The sequence below is a fragment of the Brassica napus genome, chromosome C2, assembly GCF_020379485.1.
Source record: "Brassica napus cultivar Da-Ae chromosome C2, Da-Ae, whole genome shotgun sequence".
Classification (NCBI taxonomy): Eukaryota; Viridiplantae; Streptophyta; class Magnoliopsida; order Brassicales; family Brassicaceae; genus Brassica; species Brassica napus.
This window is the reverse complement of record NC_063445.1, coordinates 35,501,776-35,522,522: the sequence shown is the minus strand read 5'-3', so window position 1 is coordinate 35,522,522 and position 20,747 is coordinate 35,501,776. Positions and strand designations below refer to the sequence as shown.

The 20,747-nt window shown below is 34.7% G+C and overlaps 1 protein-coding gene and 2 long non-coding RNA genes across 3 annotated transcripts; 1 reads left to right on the top strand and 2 right to left on the bottom strand.

Moving 5' to 3' along the window:
- Window positions 1-5,494: 5,494 nt before the first annotated feature.
- Window positions 5,495-13,050, bottom strand: LOC106395604. The gene is made up of 3 exons (XR_001279313.3): window positions 10,835-13,050; window positions 10,432-10,633; window positions 5,495-10,114 (listed from the first exon to the last, which is right to left on the bottom strand). It is a non-coding gene; the product is annotated as an uncharacterized LOC106395604 (long non-coding RNA).
- A 5,877-nt stretch (window positions 13,051-18,927) lies between these two features.
- Window positions 18,928-19,986, bottom strand: LOC125581777. The gene is made up of 2 exons (XR_007319469.1): window positions 19,809-19,986; window positions 18,928-19,640 (listed from the first exon to the last, which is right to left on the bottom strand). It is a non-coding gene; the product is annotated as an uncharacterized LOC125581777 (long non-coding RNA).
- On the top strand, window positions 19,187-20,548 carry LOC106390582 (probable WRKY transcription factor 41). Its single transcript, XM_013831080.3, has 3 exons — window positions 19,187-19,626; window positions 19,747-19,875; window positions 19,970-20,548. Exons 1-3 carry the CDS (start codon window positions 19,241-19,243, stop codon window positions 20,445-20,447), a joined length of 993 nt encoding a protein of 330 aa, XP_013686534.1. The 5' UTR covers window positions 19,187-19,240; the 3' UTR covers window positions 20,448-20,548.
- Window positions 20,549-20,747: the final 199 nt, after the last annotated feature.

Genomic DNA, 20,747 nt, shown 5'->3' with positions numbered 1-20,747 from the left:
CAATAAGGAGTGTTCGAAGCTTTGCAAATGGTTGTGAGAAGCATCTGCTGCGCACTCTGGATTTCCTGACACCATCTCAGAAGTGAGTAATCAAAGATAACTGAGAACCTCCCTTAGTCTGTTTCCTCTTCTTCCAATTCTTCATCTTCATTCCCCCAGACTTATCTGATCGCGTGGTGGTGCCTCCATCAAAAGGATTCCGACACACTTCATACTCTTTCTTCTCTGATACGCGATGGGTGTCGATCGATGTTGAGGTGATAGTGTCGATCGATGCCGGTTGGTTGGTGTCGTTCGATGGTATTCGTTCGGTGTCGATCGATGTTGCTTCTACTGGGCCCTTATCGACTTCATCTCTAAATCGCAACCCTCTCTGAGAAGCTTCTGTGTGCTGATGATCATCCAATACCTCAATGTAAGAACTAAGATGCGCACCTTTATCTGGTGGGATTGGAAATTCAACATCAAATACTGCGCAAGGAACCACAATCCTCACAGGATCATGTATCCTCTTCACTCTTTTGTGAAACCCAACAGCTTCTTCTGTCCAGATAGGTGGTCTCTGATGTTTAGGGACAGCAAGGTGTGAGGCCTTATACTTGTACATCCTTTCCTCAAATTGTTCCAGCTCGATTATGTATCATGATAGCTCGTCCAACCATGAGTGTCGATCGTTATCGTCAGGTGGGTGTCGATCGATGTCGGGTGGATGATGTCGATCGATGTCATAGGGTGGATGTTGATCGGTGATGTAGGGTGGATATCGACCAATTTCATCATGTTAGCGTCGATCGATGCTAGCCTTTGGTGAAGTCTCCAGATCTTTTCTCGTAGTGTTTCGTTCATCATCAAGCTTCTGCTCTGTGTCAAGCCATTCCTCCAGCTCCAAGAAGTCTTCCATAGTGACTTCCCTACTCAAATCCAGATATTCAAGTGTTTCTTGTTCCTCTAGTTCCAAGAATTCTTCTAGCTCCAAGAAATCTTCCATGGTGTCTTTGTCCACATATGAGGTAAGATAACAGCTTGATCCATATGTGCTCTCCAGTGTCGAGTCTGCAATGTCCAGAGGAATACTCAAACTTTCAGGGATTTCAGTAGGTGTCAACCGGCAACATGGTTTTCTGTCGATCGATGCTGAGATGGTGATGTCGATCTTTTTGAGGTTGTACCGTCGATCGACGTTGATGTCGTACCGTTTATCGACGTTGATGTCGTACCGTTGATTGACGTTGAGGTTGTCCTGTTGGTCGACGTTGAAGTCGTACCGTCAGTCGACGTTGAAGTCGTACCGTCAGTCGACGTTGAGGTCGTACCGTCGGTCGACGTTGAGGTTGTCCCGTTGGTTGACGTTGAGGTCGAACCATCGATCGACGTTGAAGTCGAACCGTTGATCGACGTTGAAGTCGAATCGTCGATCGACGTTGAAGTCGTACAGTCAATCGATGTTGAGGTCGTACTGTCCATCGATGCTGGGTCGTACTGTTGATCGATGCTGAGGTCGTACTGTCGATCGATGCTGAGCTCGTGTCACTAATGTCGGCTTCTTCTACTCTGCTCAGCTCTCCAGATACATGTTGTTCATCACCCTCTACCATATATCTCCTCATAGATTCCATCTCAATCTCTAGATTTACGGCAGCATCATGGAGAAATTTGTTGAGGAAGGCATCTCTCTTGTCATTCCAGGTAGTGAGAGATCATGGTGGTAATTTCTTGAATCAGTGAGTTGCATCTGCAGTAAGGGAGTATGGGAAGAGTGCAGAAGTAGTGATCTTCAAAGACTCCATTGAAGATAAACAATACCAATTAATTCCTCAACCATGTTGATGTGATCCATTTCTTGTTCGTGAGGAAAGCCATGAAAGGGACGATGTTCCATAAGAGTTATGTATATAGGTTTCAGCACAAAGTCCTCCCTCTCAGCAATACTTGGCATGAGTACCTATATCATCTCTGTCTCCCCGCAAGTGGTGTTCGTCATCGGATGAACAGTGTCGGGATGAACAATGCTTCAATGAACAATGTTTAGATGAACAACGTCGATCGATGCGGGATGAACAGTGTCGATCAACGTCGAGTGAACAGTATCGATTGACGTCGGGTTAAAAGTGTTGATCGATATTGGGTGAACAGTGCTGAGATGAACAGTGTCTTTTGTTGGTTGATTGACTCTGTCGATCAGTGTTGTTTGTCGGGTGTCGATCAATTGATGGTGTACGTTGTCGATCACTGCTTCTTGGAGGGTGTCGATCGATACTTCCTTGTATACTTACGGATTATGCATAAACCAGCAGGCTCCTTCTTTTAAGGACCTAAAATTCCTCTCTTCATTGTTGTTCCTGGTACTGAGATGTATGTACCTGAAACAGAAGAAAAAAATTTATCAGTTTTTTAAACAGTAGTAAAACCTAGACTAAATCTAACTAGACAAGATCTAATGGCGATCAAAGCTCCCCGACAAAGGCGCCAAATTTGATATCACTCAAATTACCCTAAGGAGTGATTTATACTCTCTCAAATAAGAGGTTGAGTTGTAGCACTTAGGGATCGAATTCACATGGAGCTAGGGCACACAAAAGATCTAATAGTTATATTATTAAGCTAGGCTAATAGATTATAAAACAGTAAATATAGTAAATTTTCAGGGGCAAACAAGATAGTTGTTCTTATGGGACTGAGAGTTGTTTGATGGAAGGATGGTTGCTAGATCTAGGGTTTCTATTCAGGTAATCATGATTATAAATATTAAAGAGCTCAACACTTATAAGAACAAATCGATCAACATTCGCTTTCTAAATTCGTCTATTGACTAGATCTAATGATCTCAACAATCGATTGCCGATCAATTAGAAAGTGTCGATCGATGATTCTAGAGGAATATCGATCGATACACCTTTCACGACGTTGATCGATTATTCTATTTGAATATCGATCGACACGCTTCTAGCAAGCTTTGTGCGCGGGTTGATAAAGTTCTCACTAGGGTTCCTAGATCAGTTATCACTTGTTTCTAGCAATCCTAGTTCAATGAGGATCTATTCAGAGAAAAGAGCAGCTATCACTTGTGCCTAATGATTCTAAGATCAGGTTTCTAATTCGTGACTCTAGAACACAAGCAGTAAGAACATCATAGTGATGAATATCACAACCTAGCAATTCTATATTTGGGGCTAATCCCTCATAACTTATTTGAACCCTAAACCTAACAGGTGGATCTATTCAAGCATGAAGTTTGTCACAGAAATCATAGATGAATAGATATAAAACTGCAATAAAATAAATATAAAAACCAAAGGAGTTCCAGGAGGACTATGAAGGAGTTCCTCCCTTCTCTCCTATCTAAGAGAAACAATGAATAGAAAGCTTAGATAGCATAGTCGTCAACAATGACTTATAAATAACATAAATAGGGTTTCAAGTCGTCAAGGGGCATCTTGGTAATTTGTGGTTACTTCTGGGCTTAAGTCAGTCTTTAAATATACTTGGCCCGCATTCTGGCATCACCGTCGATCGACACCAAGGATGCACCGTCGATCGACAGTCCTTCATCTCTTTGACAGCTTCCTCTCGCGAGGCAGACTGACCACTCTTCAGTAAAACGAGCATAAATTCTGTTACAGGATGATTATTGACCTCAAGCCGGAGGCATTGGAAAGCTAACTTAAAGCTCTATCCTTTATCAAAATATTATCTCAATCTAACGGTGGTAAGGTCTCAGTCCATAGTTAAACATCTGACGCGTCTGTGTAGCTCTGCACTCAAAAGGCTCCAAAAGACACCAAAATCTCCGCTTTCCTCCAAATTGTCCCTGAACCTGTAAATACTAGACTCTATATAGTAGTAAATATATATTAAAACACTTATAAACCGTGGCTAAAAGTGGGTAAAATCTTTGGCCTATCAAATATCAGCCGGTTTGTTGTCGAATGTAATCAGGATATCATCAACATAAACCTGTAGATAGATAACTTCTTTACCAGTTTGTAGCACAAACATTGAAGTATCTGCGAGAGAGTTCTTGAAACAAAGATATAGGAGAAAGTCTTTAGTCCCAAGTACAAGGCACAAGGAGCTTGCTTGAGTCCACAAATTTTCTTGCGCAGTCGGCACACATGGTTTGGTTTGTCCAGATCAATGAAGCCAGGAGGCTGCTCCATGTAAACTTCCTCAGTTAGTGTGCCTTAAATAAATGTGTTGTTGACTTCAAGTTGAAGATCGGCTAGGAGCGAGAGACTGAGACATCTAGAATGAGGCGAATTGTTGAGCATTTTTTGGCCAGGCTGAAAGTAGCAGTGTAGTCACGTCCATACTATTGGTGGTATTATCTGGCTACCAATTGAGACTTGTACCTGCCATGATCACCATTAGGTAAAAATATGTTTTTATAAATCCAACAACATCGAACAATATTTTGATGAGGCTGGCAAGGAACCATAACGTATGTCTTATTTTGAGCAAAGGCGTCGAGCTCAGTAAACATGGAACCTCTCCACTGTTTATCCGACAATGCTTGTTTCACTGTTCTCGGTTCAGGTGGGATGTGTTTGGTGTGGGAGGCAGTTAGGTTGAGCTTGGATTTTGGCTTGATGATATTGTTTTTACGGTGAGTGGTCATTGAGTGATTGTTATTGAGTGATTGTTATTGGTGGGTTGAGGAATAGGTTAAGGATGAGTTGAGGAAAACAATGACTGGTGAATGGATTCGGTTGTTTGGGCTTCTGTATTTGGGCTATAAGGGATGACTTGAGTTGGTAGGCCTATTTTCGGATGGGGTTAGATTTGGGCTGTAGAGATATTTAGAGGCTGAGGTATCAGAGGTGGGTTTGTTTCGTCATTCTGTGATCCATCAGTATCGGTGGAATATGTAGTCTGTTGAGGTATCAATCCTGGTGAAGAATCTATGGCAATGGGACACCCAAGGATAGATCATTTACCTGAAAATGAGCAGGAAAAAATTCAACGAGACTTTTTAACATGCACAAATGATAGACAGATATGAAGTTTTTGTGTGGGTTGAGAAAAAGTGAACCAGTGTGTGTTATCAGCAATGGAGAGCCATCTCCTATGAATAATGTATTGTTGCTTTTGTATGTCTGGTGGATTAAGAGGTTCTCAAAATCACCTGTCATATGATCTGTGGCACCGCTATCCATGAGCCACACATTTGTGGGATTAGAATATCCAACTGCAAGGTTGGCACGAGACTGCCACGGAGGATATGTGGCATTATACTAGTGAGAGTTGGCAGATGAGTTGGGGTTACCGAGTTGAGAGCACCTTATGGCACTATGGCCTTTAACACCATAGAGCTAGAAGCAACCTTAGTATCTGATATACCATGCATCTTTCTTGTTTTTAGCCATGGTATTATGGATTTTTAATATGTTTTAGAGTGTTTTCAGGTTTAGGTACGTTCTGGAGAACTTTGGTGAATTTGGATCTTTTGAGGTGCAGAACTACACAGACGCGTCAGATGTTTAGCTATGTATGGAGATCTTCCCACAGTTCGATTGAGCCCATCTTTCGACATAAGATATAGCTTTGAGTTAGCTTTCCAATGTCGCTGGTTTTCGGTCAATCATCAACCTATAACAGAAGTTATTCCTGATTTACTGAAGAGTGGTACGTCTGCCTCGCGAGAGGAAGTTGTCGAGAAGATGAAGGAATGTTGAACAATGACAGACCCTTGGTTTCAATCAACGATGACCGACTTATGCCCAGATGTCACCAATTATTACTAGTATACCCCTGCACGAGTTAAACCCTATTTATATGTTTTCTAAGCCATTGTTGATGGCTACGCTTTCAACGCTTTCTTTAGATCTTTTGTTCTTAGTTTATGTTAGGAAAGAAGATAGGAACTACTTCAGAGTCATCTTGGAACTCCTTTAGTATCTTCTTGGTTTTATTACATATTTATTCTTCTATGATTTTTGTGACAAACTACATGTTTGAATAGATCGACCTGCTAGATCTAGGATTTTTAGAGTTTTGATGTTCATGTAAGACATACAATTACTAGGGTGATAACTGAATCCTTCATTGAATTGTTCTTACAGCTTGTGTCCTAGAGTAGCTACCTAGAACCCTGATCATAAGATAGTTAGGCGCACGCGACAACATGGTTTAATGCCTGAATTAATTTTGTTGAGCTGATCTGGTAAAACTAGTGAACCAATAGATTAGTTCGATAAAGCTTGCCTAAGGAAGCATCGAACGACACTAACTCAATAACATCAATCGACGCTCGGTCCGTGTTAACAAACGACAGCTGAGACACTGGACTTAGTCAATATATTAGACTCGCGGCGACAGCCGGTTGTCTTTTACATTGGATATCGAGTTCTATGATCAACCTTAGCAACTATATATTGAGTTCTGATAACCTGAATAAAACCCTAAGTCTGGCAACCCTCCTTCTATCAAACAACTCATCAATCGACTGAACAACTACCTTGTTCAACTTGCTTTACTATATCTATTGCTTTATAATATGTTAGCTTAGCTTAATCGCGACTTGCTTGAGACTATTGTATGCCTACGCTCCATGTGGATTCGATCCCTAAGTACTACAACTGAACCATTAGACTCAATCAGTTTGATTTTGGCTAGGTTTTTCTATATTAGTTTATTAAAATAAAAAGTATGTTTTAGGCACATACATCTTAGTACGAGGAACAACTATGAATAGAGGATTTTTTAGGTTCTTCAAAGAAGGAGCCTTCTGATTCACCCACGATCCATAAGTATACTAGGAAAATATCGATCGACACCCTCCAAGCAGCAGCGATTGATAGCGTGAAACCAAGCACCGAATGACACTGTTCATCCCATGTCAAACGATACTATTCATCCCATGTCGAATGACACTGTTTATACTGACACTGTTCATCCTGACACTATTTCCCCGGTGACGAACAACACTATTCATCAAGTGTCGATCGATATCACTTGCGGGAGACAGAGAATGTCGAAGTGCTCATAATGATTTTTGATGAGAATGGGATCTTACGAGACGAAGAAGATCGCACTCGCAAAAACACAGGATAAATGATTAATGCATAAGGAGCTGTAATCCCTGATGTGATTGTTGTTGCTGAGATGAATGACTTTGATCTGAGCCGCAAATGGTATGATTGAGTAGGTCAAGACCCCTTCCAGAGTCTTTCTTGCGAAGATCTCAGAAACCACATCAAGGAGCTTGAGGAGTTAGCCTCAGTGAGCGAGCAGCATGAAGTATCTGTAGACCACATTCTCTGTAAGATTTTCCCTCACTCTCTCTTTGGAGGTGCATTTAGCTGGTTCAGTCAACTGTAGCCAGGATCTCTAACCTGCTGAGAGGACATTAAAATTTCCTTACTGATCAAAATTTTCAGAGAAGCTACAACAACTCGACAGAGGAAGCTTGATGATATGTTGGACAAGATGATTAAAGATGGGAGAAGGAATTGATGTCTAGTTTCAGTCAGATGTTGGGTGTTGTCTACAATGAGCAGAAAGAAGAATTTGAAACCATGAGCACTCACATCAAGAAACCAGACATTCAGGTTCCACAAGTAGATGAGGCTACGACTTCAGCATCGATCAACACTACTTCAGCATCGATCGACATACACTCATGTTGTCGATCGACATCACTTAAAATCCTTGAAATTTTGAGTTGTCCTCAGGACATTGCAGACTCGATATTGTAGAGCACCGATGAATCAAGATGTTATCTTACCTCAGATGTAGACAAAGAGATCACCATAGAATATTTCTTGGAGCTAAAAGAATTTTTGGAACTAGAGGATGGAGAAAAACTTGAATATTGGGATACTGATAGGGAAGTCACTATGGAAGACTTTTTGGAGCTGGAAGAAGGGCTTGACTCAGAGCATAAGCTTGATGACAATCAGTACACTATGAGAATTGATCTGGAGACTTCACCGAAAACTAACATTGATCACCACCCACCCAACAGCATCGATCGACACTTATCTGATTGCATTGATCAACACTTATCTGATTGCATCGATCTACCACACCCACCTAATATCGATCGACACCCATCGTTGGACGAGCTGCCATGATACATAATTGAGTTGGGACCAGTTGATGAAAGAATGCACAAGTCCGAGCAGGTTATGATTTTTGGTATGATTTTTTTCCTTTTTAGACTATTCAGGATAGGCTTCATGATCATGTAATAAACCTTCCAAACAAATTGAATCATGCAGATTATTACTCATTCAGCTAGTTGTAACAAGCACACTACTGATATATTTGCTTCTCCTACTCCTTTGAATGATATTCCAGTTTTTGGTTCTACTGTGCAGAGAGAGAAACAAGTACATCGTTTCTAATTTCTTTTTTTTGTTTGTGTTTGTATGATTTTCTTTTTTTTAGACTATTCACGATAAACTTTCTGATCATGTACTAAACCTTCAAAAAAAATTGAATCCTGCAGGTTATTACTGAACTAATTCAGCTAGCTGTAACAAGCAAACTACTGATACATTTACTTCTCATGCTCCTTTGAATGATAATCCAGTTTTTGGTATGATTTTCTTCTTTCTTAGACTATTCAGGATAGGCTTCCTGACCATGTACTAAACCTTCCAAACAAATTGAATCACGCAGTTTATTACTGATTCAGCGAGCTGTAACAAGCAAACTATTGATACATTTTCTTATCCTGCTATATGGTGAAGTTTCCTATTGTTCTATTCTTTTTCATTTCAATGGTTTGTTGATGATTTACATTTTTATTGATCATTTCTGGATGTTGTTTATTTAATGGTTATGTGATATTCACCAGACCACATATATATTTTCTTTTGGAAGCCTATCCTGAATAAGTTGGATGCTTATTTTTTTTGGTAAAGAAACTAAGTGACTGGGTGCAAGCTGAACTTCGAACTTGACATTTGGTGCAAGTTGGATGCTTTCCAACTTATATAATATACAATTTAGGTTTAAATGCATTTTTTCTCAAAAATTCCAATTCACAATTTGAAATTTCTCAAATATGCAGATATCAATCCTTAGTTTTTGGTCTGAATTCATTTTTTTAGTTTAAACTTCTTTGCTAAAAAGGAAAACACTAATATTCAATTATTCTTGAAACCCATCCAGAAATTCCAAACTTCTTTCCAACTTTTATAATATAAAATTTATGGTTAAATACATTTATGTTTTAGCTTCTACCAGATGATTTTCCTCAGCCTAGCGGCTAAACTCCCACTCTTACGAAACTGAAACACTTGCCTCATCCCGTGTTCGATTCCCCTTGGAGTTGGATCGCTTTTTATTTTTTAATTGAATAACACTCATTGGATTATATTCATTTACTTTACATCAACAAACAATTGAAACACATTTTCCTAGTGGCCACACTTTATTCCCCCTTTCCCAGAGATCTCGTGTTCGAAACCTAGTAGATGTATATTTGTTCTTTTTTTCTCCAAAATTCTAAATCACAATTTGAAATTTCCCAAATATGCAGATATCAATCATTAGTTTTTTTTTTAATCTCATTTCATTTTTTTTAGGTTAAACTTTTTTGCTAGAAAGAAACACACTTATATTCTACTATTCTGGAAACTCATCCAGAAATTCTAAAATTCTTTCTAACGTTATAATATAAAATTTTGCTAGAAAGAAACACACTTATATTCTACTATTCTGGAAACCCATCAAAGTTCAAAAACATAGTCTTAGCATGACATGTATTGAATCTCCCATCACGTTGTTGTCCTTCGTAACCAAGCCAAAAAAAATTCAAATTTTCTAGTATCGAATTTTCTGGAAAGGTATCCTGAAAGTTTGAAACACCTTCCTGAAACTAAAAAAAAAAACCCCACAAATTTTCACAAAAAAAAAAACCATCTCAGTCACACTCAAGAACATTGGGATTGCGGATAAAATACCACACATAATCAACAGAATCAACATTGTCTAGAAAAGAACATAATCAAAGGTACATTACCTCAAAACCTTGTGTTCCCAAAATTTAGCAGCCTTTGATTTGAGCTTCAACAACTTCCAAGGACCTTTCCAACGTTGGACAACAAACGCAACAGAGCTTTGTCTTTAGTAGAACAACTTCTCAGGTAATGGTGTTTCTCTTCAGCTACAAACAGTACCAAATAGTTTAACGAGTCACATTTGCGATTAACGAGAACAAGAAAAAGCTATAACTTTGTTTTGACAATTACACAAATTGTCTTGCTCAGGTTTATAACCTCACGAAGAATCTTACGCAAACAACAAAGAACTTCTGACTCAGTATATTGTATTGCATCCACTACAGCTAAAACGTTTTGAGCAAGAAACAGACACTCAAACAAGAAAATAACTTAATTTAAGAAACCTAATTAGATAAAATTACACAAACTCAGCACTAAAAAGGACCTATGCCTGACTATAAACAAAAGTCACATGTGTTACCTTTGGTGAATTCATATTGGTTTGAGTCTCTTCAAAAAGAGAGGTGTAATAGGCAGGGTCGTAGACAGAACCACCTCAGATTTCTTCAGCACATGAGCATTGCATATCTGTAGCAGGAGTTTATGGATTCAAGAATCTGATCCATAAATCAGAATGTGTGGTGAAGTGAAGTGCCGACAATAGAAGCTCCAAGCCTATAAATCTGAAACAACAAGAGTGAAGAAAATAACTTGACAAAAAAAACCAATTATCTCCATAGCTATGGTAAACTTTACTGAGAATATAAAAAAAAGGTTCCATTCGTTTCAGTTGAAATGCTCCTATGACATCACCGAAACGAAACCCCCAAATTTTGAATCAAAATCCCTAATTACAAATAACAATTGAAAATCCTCAAACTTACATGCATAAGCTTCAATTTAGATTGTTAAGAGTGTTGTCGACGTAGAATCACGGTGATTTTAACACTGCTATCGTCGCCTGTGTCGTCGTTAGTTCACCGATGTTGTCGTCAGTTCGTCGGTAGCGTCGCCGGTGTTCGTCGCCAAAAATGTCGAAAGAGAAACACTTTTTAAAAAAATTATATTTGATACTAGAAGGGTGTCCGCGCTTAGCGCGGGATATTGTTTTATTACGGTTAGATATGATTTTTTGGATGATGTAATTAAGTGGTCTTTCTTATTTGTAAAGAGAATTATTTGATGTTTTATTGTGTTATGTAGTATTAGGTAATATGTTAATATATTATGTGTTTGTTTTTCAATAATGTGTTGTTGTGTGTATAATAGTAATTGTGTGGTGAAGTGAGCTTTTAATGTAAATTATATTTAATTTTAATAACTTTGCATTTAGGCATTTGTTAATTTTAAGATTGATGGTTTTAGCGTCAGAATTGTATTTTAATTTGTCATATTTTGAACATTACTCTTTTAAAATGTTTTTTGCCCACTCTCCATATTTTGACCCTGAGCCGTCCTCATCTATGTAATTCGCTTACCTTTCCGGTGTGCGGTGCTTCTCGCCATCACTGAGAAAAGACTGACCTTTGTGTTCTTGTTTTTCCTCACATTCATCTCTTGGGATATTATCTGGTATTTGTTATAGATCATGCTTACGAATTCCCAATTATGCGGTTGTTTTTCAATGTGTTGTAGGTTGTTTTGGTCAATATTGGTCCTCTTCTTTTTTAGATTTTGGCTAATTTTAGGAACTACATCTTGTTGGGTTGAGTCAGAGTTCAGTTGTCTTTGATGTTGTCTTCGATGTTGTCTTCCTCTCGTTGACTTGCCGTCGATAGTCTCTGCTCGTCTTGGTTTTCAAGATCTGGTTTTTGGTGATCTGACTTCTATGCTCTTTTTCATAGCTCGAGGATGGCTCCACGGTTTGATGATTTTGTTTCGTCTCCTTTTCTATCTTTGTTCTCTCATCTTGTTGCACCTTTCATTGCTGCTCGCTTCTCTGGTGGCTCTTTTTTTCGCCATATTTGCTACTCCAGGTTTGGATAGTGTTTTCTTATGTGTATGCTTTGTGTGCTTGAAAGATTATTTCTAGTCTAAAGTTTGAGCTCTTGTTTTTCGGTGGTAGGCTTCCATTCTCCCTCCCTCAGGTTGTTTCTTTTCTTCTCTTACTTTCCTTGGTGTAGGTGTGCGGAGTTAGTCTTTGGAGCTTTGGTCTCTTCTACTTAGAGCTTTGTGGTTCTTCGCTGGCATGAACGTCTTGTATGTGCTTGTTTAGTTTGTGAGGTGCTTCTTACCTTTTAGCTGGTGGTTGTGATTACGGTGCTTGAGGCATGTGTCTTCTTGTTTCGTGGTGACTCTGGTCTCCTGATGATTATTCTTTCTCTGACCTTTTTGGTTTTTTGGGTTTTTTGGGTTTTTTGGGTTGGTGCTTGATCACGCTCCTTTGAGCTCGGAGGAATGTTTTGTCTTATATTTTACTCCCTCTGTTCCAAAATAGATGATGTTTTAGAAAAGTTATGATGTTTCAAAATAGATGATGTTTTGATATTTTGTATTAATTTAAATTTTATTGAAAACTGTGTGACCAGTGATGTTTTATATTTATTTTTAAGGATTGGATGAATTAATTTTGGTTTATATTTTTAATGTTTCTTTTAGAAAAAAGTGTATACCTTAATTCTTGTTCATACACTCAAAACATCAAATATTTTGGAACAGAAGGAATATCATTTTATCTTTTCTAACATCTGCTTGTTCTATCCATGATATTATTGGTAAGATGAGGTAAGTTAGTTTTTTTTGTTGATCTTTTTCTGGCTCCAAACTTTTATTGAGTTAGTGTTACTATAGTATAATTGGCTTTTTTCTTTTGGTTGTGGAAGTTGTAGGTTTAGATTATGCGTTGTATTCTAGTTTTTTCTTATAAGTTTGGTTATTTGTGGAAGTTGTAGGGCAGTTCTGAGCGAAGTGACCTATCTTATCACATCGGTAACACTCAACCTTTGATGCGTCTCTCTCTTGCCTATAATATCCGTTTTGTTGATATCCAAATCTACCACGACCTCTTCCTCGATATCCATACCGACCGCCTCTTCCCGAATCATACATATCCTGTTGTGATTGGGAGTCTGCATACATAAGTTTATCTTGGTTTTGCTCGTCATGCTTCTCTTCTTCCTCATCATGAATCCTCTCATCATAAAATAATAGAAAATGGTAAAATAACAAAAATAATAGAAAATATTTAAAATTATTTATTTATTTTTTATTTATTTTTTATTCATCTTAAATTTTAGTGACCAATAAAATAAATTATCAAATTTTATACAAAGATGGTTAATATTAAAAGAGTAGATAGTGCATAATTAGAAAGTACTTGGCCAAATTGCAATAATCTAAAAGAAGAAGGACCTAAAATGTAAAAAAAAAAATACATGGATGACACGTGTCGTAAAATTCCCTTGCCACTTGGCAGAAGAAGGGAAAAACTCAACTTTATATATATAGATAGATTGGTGTGTAAAAGTATTATAGTCTTTTAGCCTATTACCGAATGCTATATTTGTGATTTTTAGCTTGAGGTGCTATTTTTGGGATGAAAACTTAAAAAGGGCAATTCAGGAAGAATTTAAAATCTACATAACAACTTACACGTACGTTGTAAGCAAAAATTATAGTCACCATACTACACATAACATTTCTAGCATTATATATTAGATCAATAATTTATAATTTTATTTTATTTTCGTACCTAATTTAGTTTGTAAAAAAAAACTCAAGACTCCCAAGAAGTTAATAAAAATTTTATATAATCATTTTTAGATATAATTTTGTCACGGTGCGTTCATGAAGACAATTTGTTTGTGTTGTTTTTTTCTGAAATATGATACCAACCGTTAGTGAGTGCTAGTTTTTATAGATATTAGTTTAATAAATGTTTTCCAATATATTTACGTAGATCACACTATAAATACATGGACAAACTGATATCATATTTGTTATTTGGATATTGCGTTGTTATGATGAATCATTCATAGGAAGAATGTTTTCGTACTTTCTAAATGTTGTAAGAAAATGTTATGCTCCATGTTCAGGTCGTTTCTCAGTGGCAGCTTCTGATTCTTTGTGATTATCCACAAGTGTTTAGCCCTTCTCTAAATTCAGATTTATCTGGATCTATTTTGTATTATATGATTGCATCTATGATTGCTTTAGAATTTATCACTCCTAAAATTAAAATTTCGTAAAAGCAGAATAAAAATATGTGAATGACACAAAATAAAAAACTATAAGACGGAAAATATATACAACATAGAAATGCAGAACCAAGAAAATAACAGAAATTATGCTTCATAAAAATGGATAACTAAAAGAAATAAGAAGAAAAAACGATGAAGAAAACACTTCTTCGTTTTGTTTTTCTTTCAAAAGAAATTAAGATATACTTAAAAGATATTCTGTAGATTTAATAGTATTGTTTCCGAAAAGAAAATAAATAAAAATACCATTCTTGTGAAGTTGTTAGTTTAAATATTTTAATAACTATTATGACAAAATTATATAAAAATAATTTTAAATATCCAGATTGCATACTTTAGTTAATTTACATTTATAAAAGTGTAGTTCTCAAAATAAATAAACAATGATGTAGTTTTCAAATTAAAATCTCATATAAATGTATTTTCCCAAATTTTCTCTATATAATAACCTTTAGTTCATATACTATTTAAAAATATGTTATTAGAAACTATGAAATTTTAATAATTCATTTAAAATATTAATGACAAATCAAATTTAAATTATAAAAAATTATTTTAATTATAAAAAAAATCTGTTTAGAAAATTTAGAAAGCATTACCAAAAGTTCAAATATTTTTTCTAAAATAATATTTTAATTAGTAACAAAAATTCAAAATTCATGTAATTTTCCAAGCTAAAAAATACTCGTGTAATTTTCCAAAGTTTTCTTGACAAAATATACAATTTGAAAATAATTATTCAAACTCAAAATAATAAAATTTCAAATTTTACAAAAGATGAAATCATAGATAACGAAAAACAAACTATATGTTGTAAAAATTAAAGTAATCTAATATTTTGAAATCTTAATTAAAAAAAAAAAGAAATTTAATATCATAAGATCCAAAAATATCATACATCAATAAAATTTACCAAAATAATATGATAGATGCTAATATGTATAAAATTTACTAAAATAATAGGGCTTATATTAATTAAACATAATAGTGTTTTTATTTGTAAATCCCATAAAATACTAAAATGATATATGTTAAAGTATATATGTTTTTAAACACAACATGTAAATATAAATTATCTTAAGCATATATACTTTCTATAATATAAATAAATATATTTTTAAAATGTACTCTATGCAAAATGTATAAATTAAAGAAAAAACATATTTTGGAGGAGGTTCTCTATTTGATTATTTCAGATTGTTATTTTATTGTACCTAATTTTAAAATATATTAGAAAGTAACAAAGTAAAATATATTGCACAAATCACTATATATTAATAATGTTGAATAAAAATATAAACAATAATATTATAGAGTTACAAAATATATAACACTAAAATGGAAATTATATATTTAAAATATTTTTAATAATATCTATATATTTATAAAATAAAAAAAATATCTGCACGGACTTGCGGATCAAAATCTAGTTTAACTTTAAATGTAAATGTATGGATTTGCAAGGCCGGACCTAACAATTTCCGACCCAGAAGCAAAAAAAAAGAGTTTTGGCTCATGATCTAAATAAAACATGAAAATATTAGTGAGTGTTCCCAGGTGTTCGAACCCATGAACTCTTGAACAATATACCTAACCTTTGTCACCAAAACTAGGAGTGGGCACTTCGGTTATTTTCTCGGTTTGGTTCGGGTTCGGTTTGGTTTGGTTAGTTTGGTTCTAGTATTTTTCCAACTGAGATAAACCATAGTTAGGTTGGTTTGGTTCGGTTCAGTTTGTGTTCGGTTCGGTTTGTATTCGGTTTGGTTCGGTTTGTTTTTGGATCGGTTTAATTAGGTTTTTCTTAGTTTTATTTTTTGTAAAAAAATTATGTTTTAAAACATAAATTATGTAAACATAAATTATGTGAACTAAATTAAATATAAAACTGAAACAAAAACCTTTAAAAAAATCACAAAAAGTATATAAAAATTAAAACAAATGAAAGTTAACTAAAAAAAACCAACATCATTAGTAATGTCTCTTATATCATTATTAAAAACTTGCAATGAATCATCTTCCATGTGACGCTACGGAGAAGAACTTTTTTTTTTAATAAAATTTTCTTTAGGTTTTAGGTTTAGATTTAACATCCACGTTTACATATATAAGAATATAAAAATACAGAGTTTTTTATTTTTTTCAATCAAATATTTTGATGATTGCATATTAGGTTAGAAGAATATATGTTAATGAATGAAAAAAATGGAAAATACGTGGTTTGGTATTAGAATTTTAGTACATTGGTATTACTAATATTTTTAATTTAGATAATTACAAAAACACATCGGTTTTTCGGTTCAGTTTCGGGTTGGAGAAATTTTCAACCGAATGGTTTGAAATAGATTTTGGTTCGGTTTGAATCGGTTTTCGTTCGGTTGGTTTGGTTTGACTCGGTTCGGTTTGGTTTTTTTGCCCACCTCTAACCAAAACTAGAGAGAAATGTAGTTTATACGTGGCCCCTAAATTAAATAGTTCTTGTCGGCCCTAAAGCCAATGTTTGATCTGCTTAGTATCAAGCACGGCACCGTGGACTTGGTTAAGAAAACCTTTAATTTAATATTCTATAATAAAGCAATACTAGTTTTATTAAAATATGATTTTCCCATCAATTTATAATCTAAATGCAACGAAGCTGCTTGCAAATCAATCATCAGATATAGAATTTAAGATAATTGTAGTCTTTGACGTTGGACTTGGTCAGCAAAAACCTTTCTGTACGATCTCGTATTTTCATAAATTTTCAAAGAATGTTAATTTTTTTTTAATACCGAATAATTATGCAATTACAACTATGAGAAATATTACAGACGATTTTACAGCCAACAAATCTACCTGCTGTATAAGGATTTACTTCTGACTGCATCACTTGAGCCGCTTTATGGGATCCACGCTTAACGGTACCCTTTGCGCCATGTTTGTAAGTTTTTTCTCTCTTGATTCACATAATTCCGTCTTCTCCGAAAATTAAAACTCAGATTTTCTGGTGTAAAATCATTAATGAACCCTTCGTCAAACTACTGGATTAAGGGAGATTCCACGAATTTTTTTTTTTTAAGATTGTCAACTTTTAATGCTCGTAATCTTGTTTCTTTTGAAAATTAGGAATTTCCGTTACGTCCACCTATATCATGTGCATGCAGTTCGATATTATAATGTCAAAATAGGTATACCATATCCTGATGTATTTAAATTTATCCAAATAAAACAATCCTTATATTATTTTAATAAACTAGAGTTCTACTCTTTAGTAGTTAAAAACAACTAACGAACCAAATTTATTAAAGAGAAAATCTCTTAGAAAATCATCAGAAATATCGTTATTTAAATGTTTAGCAAAACTTGAAATTTAAGGTTTGATAGTGTTTCTATCCAAAATCAGAACCTTATATTAAACCTTAAATATTTTATGTTTTACATTTTAGTTCTTAAAACTGATAAAAACTTATTAAAATATAATATTTTAAATAATATATATATATATATATATATATATATTCTACAAAACTATATTTTATAAAACTATTCATAAAATTATTCAATCTAAAGATGAAAGAACCATAAAAAGAATCCAATAACAATAAACGGCTTTGGATTAAGCCAAAATTATATGGACAATATTTTGGAGATTTGAATGATTTAAATCAAATTTTCATAAATTTAAGTATTTTAATATTTTAAATTTATATATAATAATTAAACAGTAAAGTTATGTAAATTTTATAAGATATAAAATTATAAGGACTAAAAATGATTTGAAAAGGTTGATAAAATTATTTAGAAGAAATATAAGTGTAGAAAGTTAAATAAATAAATATGAAACTTCAAAGAAAAGGTTTTAAACTTTAAAACAGTAAACTTGATGTTTCAATGTTCAAAATCTTGAAATTTAAAGTTTTAAGGGTTTTGGAGCATACAAAACTTTATATTTGAGTTTATAAAGTTTCTTTAATGATGCTCTTAGATAGTACAAACACATTTACAAAAGAGCATATTAAAGAAAAATAAATTGTTAATGATGTTTAGTTAAAAGAGAAAATGACTAAATTACTCCAAATTCTAAAATCTTACTATAACTTAGTCTTCAATTCTAAAACTTAAACTCTAATTACTAAATTTAAACCTAAATATAAAATAAAATAAAAAGTCTTTTAACTTTTAATTAGTGCTATTTTGAGATTTTTTTCCCTTGTGTAGTATTTTTAATACTATTACATGGTATTTCTCTTTATTAAAATGTAAACCAGATTATATTTTGAATTTCAGTTTAAAATCTTCAAATTACAAAAGAAAATGTACAATCAACTTATAGTAATAGTTTGTATTTACACTTATATGTCATCATTTAGCCTCAAGTCCAATAAGATACATGTGTGCAGTGTGAATATATATATATGTGAGATCAGAATTCGTACTTGCTAAATATACAAGAACAAACAACCGAAAAATAAAATATAAAACAAGTATCTAACAATTCTAATTAATACTGAAAAGAACCTTAACTACGTCAACAAAGCCATAGTTTGAAAGGGTACATTGAAAGGTACATTTACATATATGCACTTTATAATAATTATTTACTAAACCACTGGAATTATATAATTAATTAACTTGGTTAAACTAAAATAAATCAGAATTTGAATTAGTCAGCATTTGACCTTCACTAATCATAACCATTATATACAAACGCACACTCTGGAACTGTACATACTTGTTGACGAAGACCAATGACTATTCCAAGCTTTGAATTGGTCAAATGTTCAAACACATTCTTCACTCAATTCAGATCTAAAGCCTTTAAATTTCAAAAGAAATCAATCTTCATCTAACCACAACCCCAAAAGCTTACGTTTTTCTCCTCCTCAATCCTATAAATTCTTAATCTAAACCTTACCATAAGGAGCTAAAAGATAACCGTGTTTTATAAACATTACATTTCCTCCCCTTCTGTGTCAAAACTGCTACCAAGAAATCTATATAAGGTACTGCTATTAACTATTTTTTCCGGTGATCGCTTCACCGGTAAGTATCCGGCAAGGGCTTCTTTGATCGGAAACATTGGCACTGACCAAATTACACTTTTGGTGAGATAATATGGATATGTCGAACTGGGAGCAGAAGAATTTGCTAAGTGAGCTGGTTCATGGGCTGAAGGCGGCAAAGCAGCTCCAAGCTGAGCTCGGAACAGCTCCTTCTCCGCCACCACCATCGTTGTCTTCTTCTTCCTTATGTATGACGACGGAGATGAGAGAAACCCTCCTACATCAGATCGTTTCTTCCTATGAGAAAGCTATTTTGATGCTCAACGGTTCCAGCGTAGTACACAGTCAGATGGCGGAGATGGTAAATCTTGCGGCGAATCCTGTAGCTAACACCGGTAAAGTTCCAGAATCTCCGACTTCGATCAACGGAAGTCCGAGAAGTGAAGAGTTTATTGATGGCGGAGGATCGAAAGATTACAACTTGAGCTCTAAAAAGAGGTACAATTTTGAACCTGAGCATAATAGAAGAAAGAAAATAAGAGTTGCAAGAATTACGAAACTTAATAAATAAATTCATAATTTAATTAGAGATATGAAAAGTTAATTGAAATATTGCAGGAAGATGTTGCCAAAGTGGACAGAGCAAGTGAGAATTAGCCCAGAGAGAGGCTTAGAAGGACCTCATGATGATGTCTTCAGCTGGAGAAAATATGGCCAGAAAGACATTTTAGGCGCCAAGTATCCAAGGTATCATCATCATCTTACGACATCATTCATGTTATACATTCATCAGCATCATGTAATGAAATTAATCAGATACTCTGCTGTTTTTGTGTTGCAGGAGTTATTACAGATGTACATTTCGTAACACACAGAATTGTTGGGCCACGAAACAGGTCCAGAGATCGGACGATGATCCTACGATCTTCGATTTGACATACAAAGGAAAACACACTTGCTCACAGGGAATCCCACCTCGGGATAAGCCAGACACTACACCAAACACAACACTCATAAATTACCAAAATGACCTTCTCGCCAATCTCAGGACCAATCTTTCTGTCCGTACCAACGGGATCGAGAGCGACGGTTTCTCATTCCCAGTTACGCCACCGTTTTACTCGTACGAGTCCGATTTCGGCAACGGTGGTGGAACGTTCTGCGACATGGGAAATTATTCTCGTCCGTCGGATTTTACGGGATTGGTCTCCACTAATACCTCTACAGGAAGTTCTCCAATTTTCGATGTGGATTTTCAGTTTGATCCAACGGCCGAGATTAACACTGGTCTCCACACATTTCTCCATGATTCGGTTTAACTTCAATTAGGGATTAAAATATTCTTTGAGATTATTAATATAGTACAAAATAAGGATTACTGTTTGACAAAAATAAAACATTTTGGATTTTTAACGTAAAAGCCCCAATTAATTTTGTTTCGGGTATAAAGCCCTCAATTAATGATTCAATAAATAAAAACCCTAAGTAACTTTTCTTAACGAATTAAACCCTCCTGTTACTTTTTCCGTCAAAGTTAAACATAGCGTATTTGGAAAGGAATAAAACAACACAATTGTAGATAAACAACACGATTTTTAATTAGAATGTCACGTAGTTTT

What these genes read in the sequence shown, in the direction of transcription:
- LOC106390582 (XM_013831080.3), top strand. Translation starts at nt 19,241, where the DNA reads ATGGATATGTCGAACTGGGAGCAGAAGAATTTGCTAAGTGAGCTGGTT. An exon ending in AACTTGAGCTCTAAAAAGAG is followed by an intron (nt 19,627 to 19,746) that starts GTACAATTTTGA and finishes GAAATATTGCAG; the next exon opens with GAAGATGTTGCCAAAGTGGA. An exon ending in TTAGGCGCCAAGTATCCAAG is followed by an intron (nt 19,876 to 19,969) that starts GTATCATCATCA and finishes TTTGTGTTGCAG; the next exon opens with GAGTTATTACAGATGTACAT.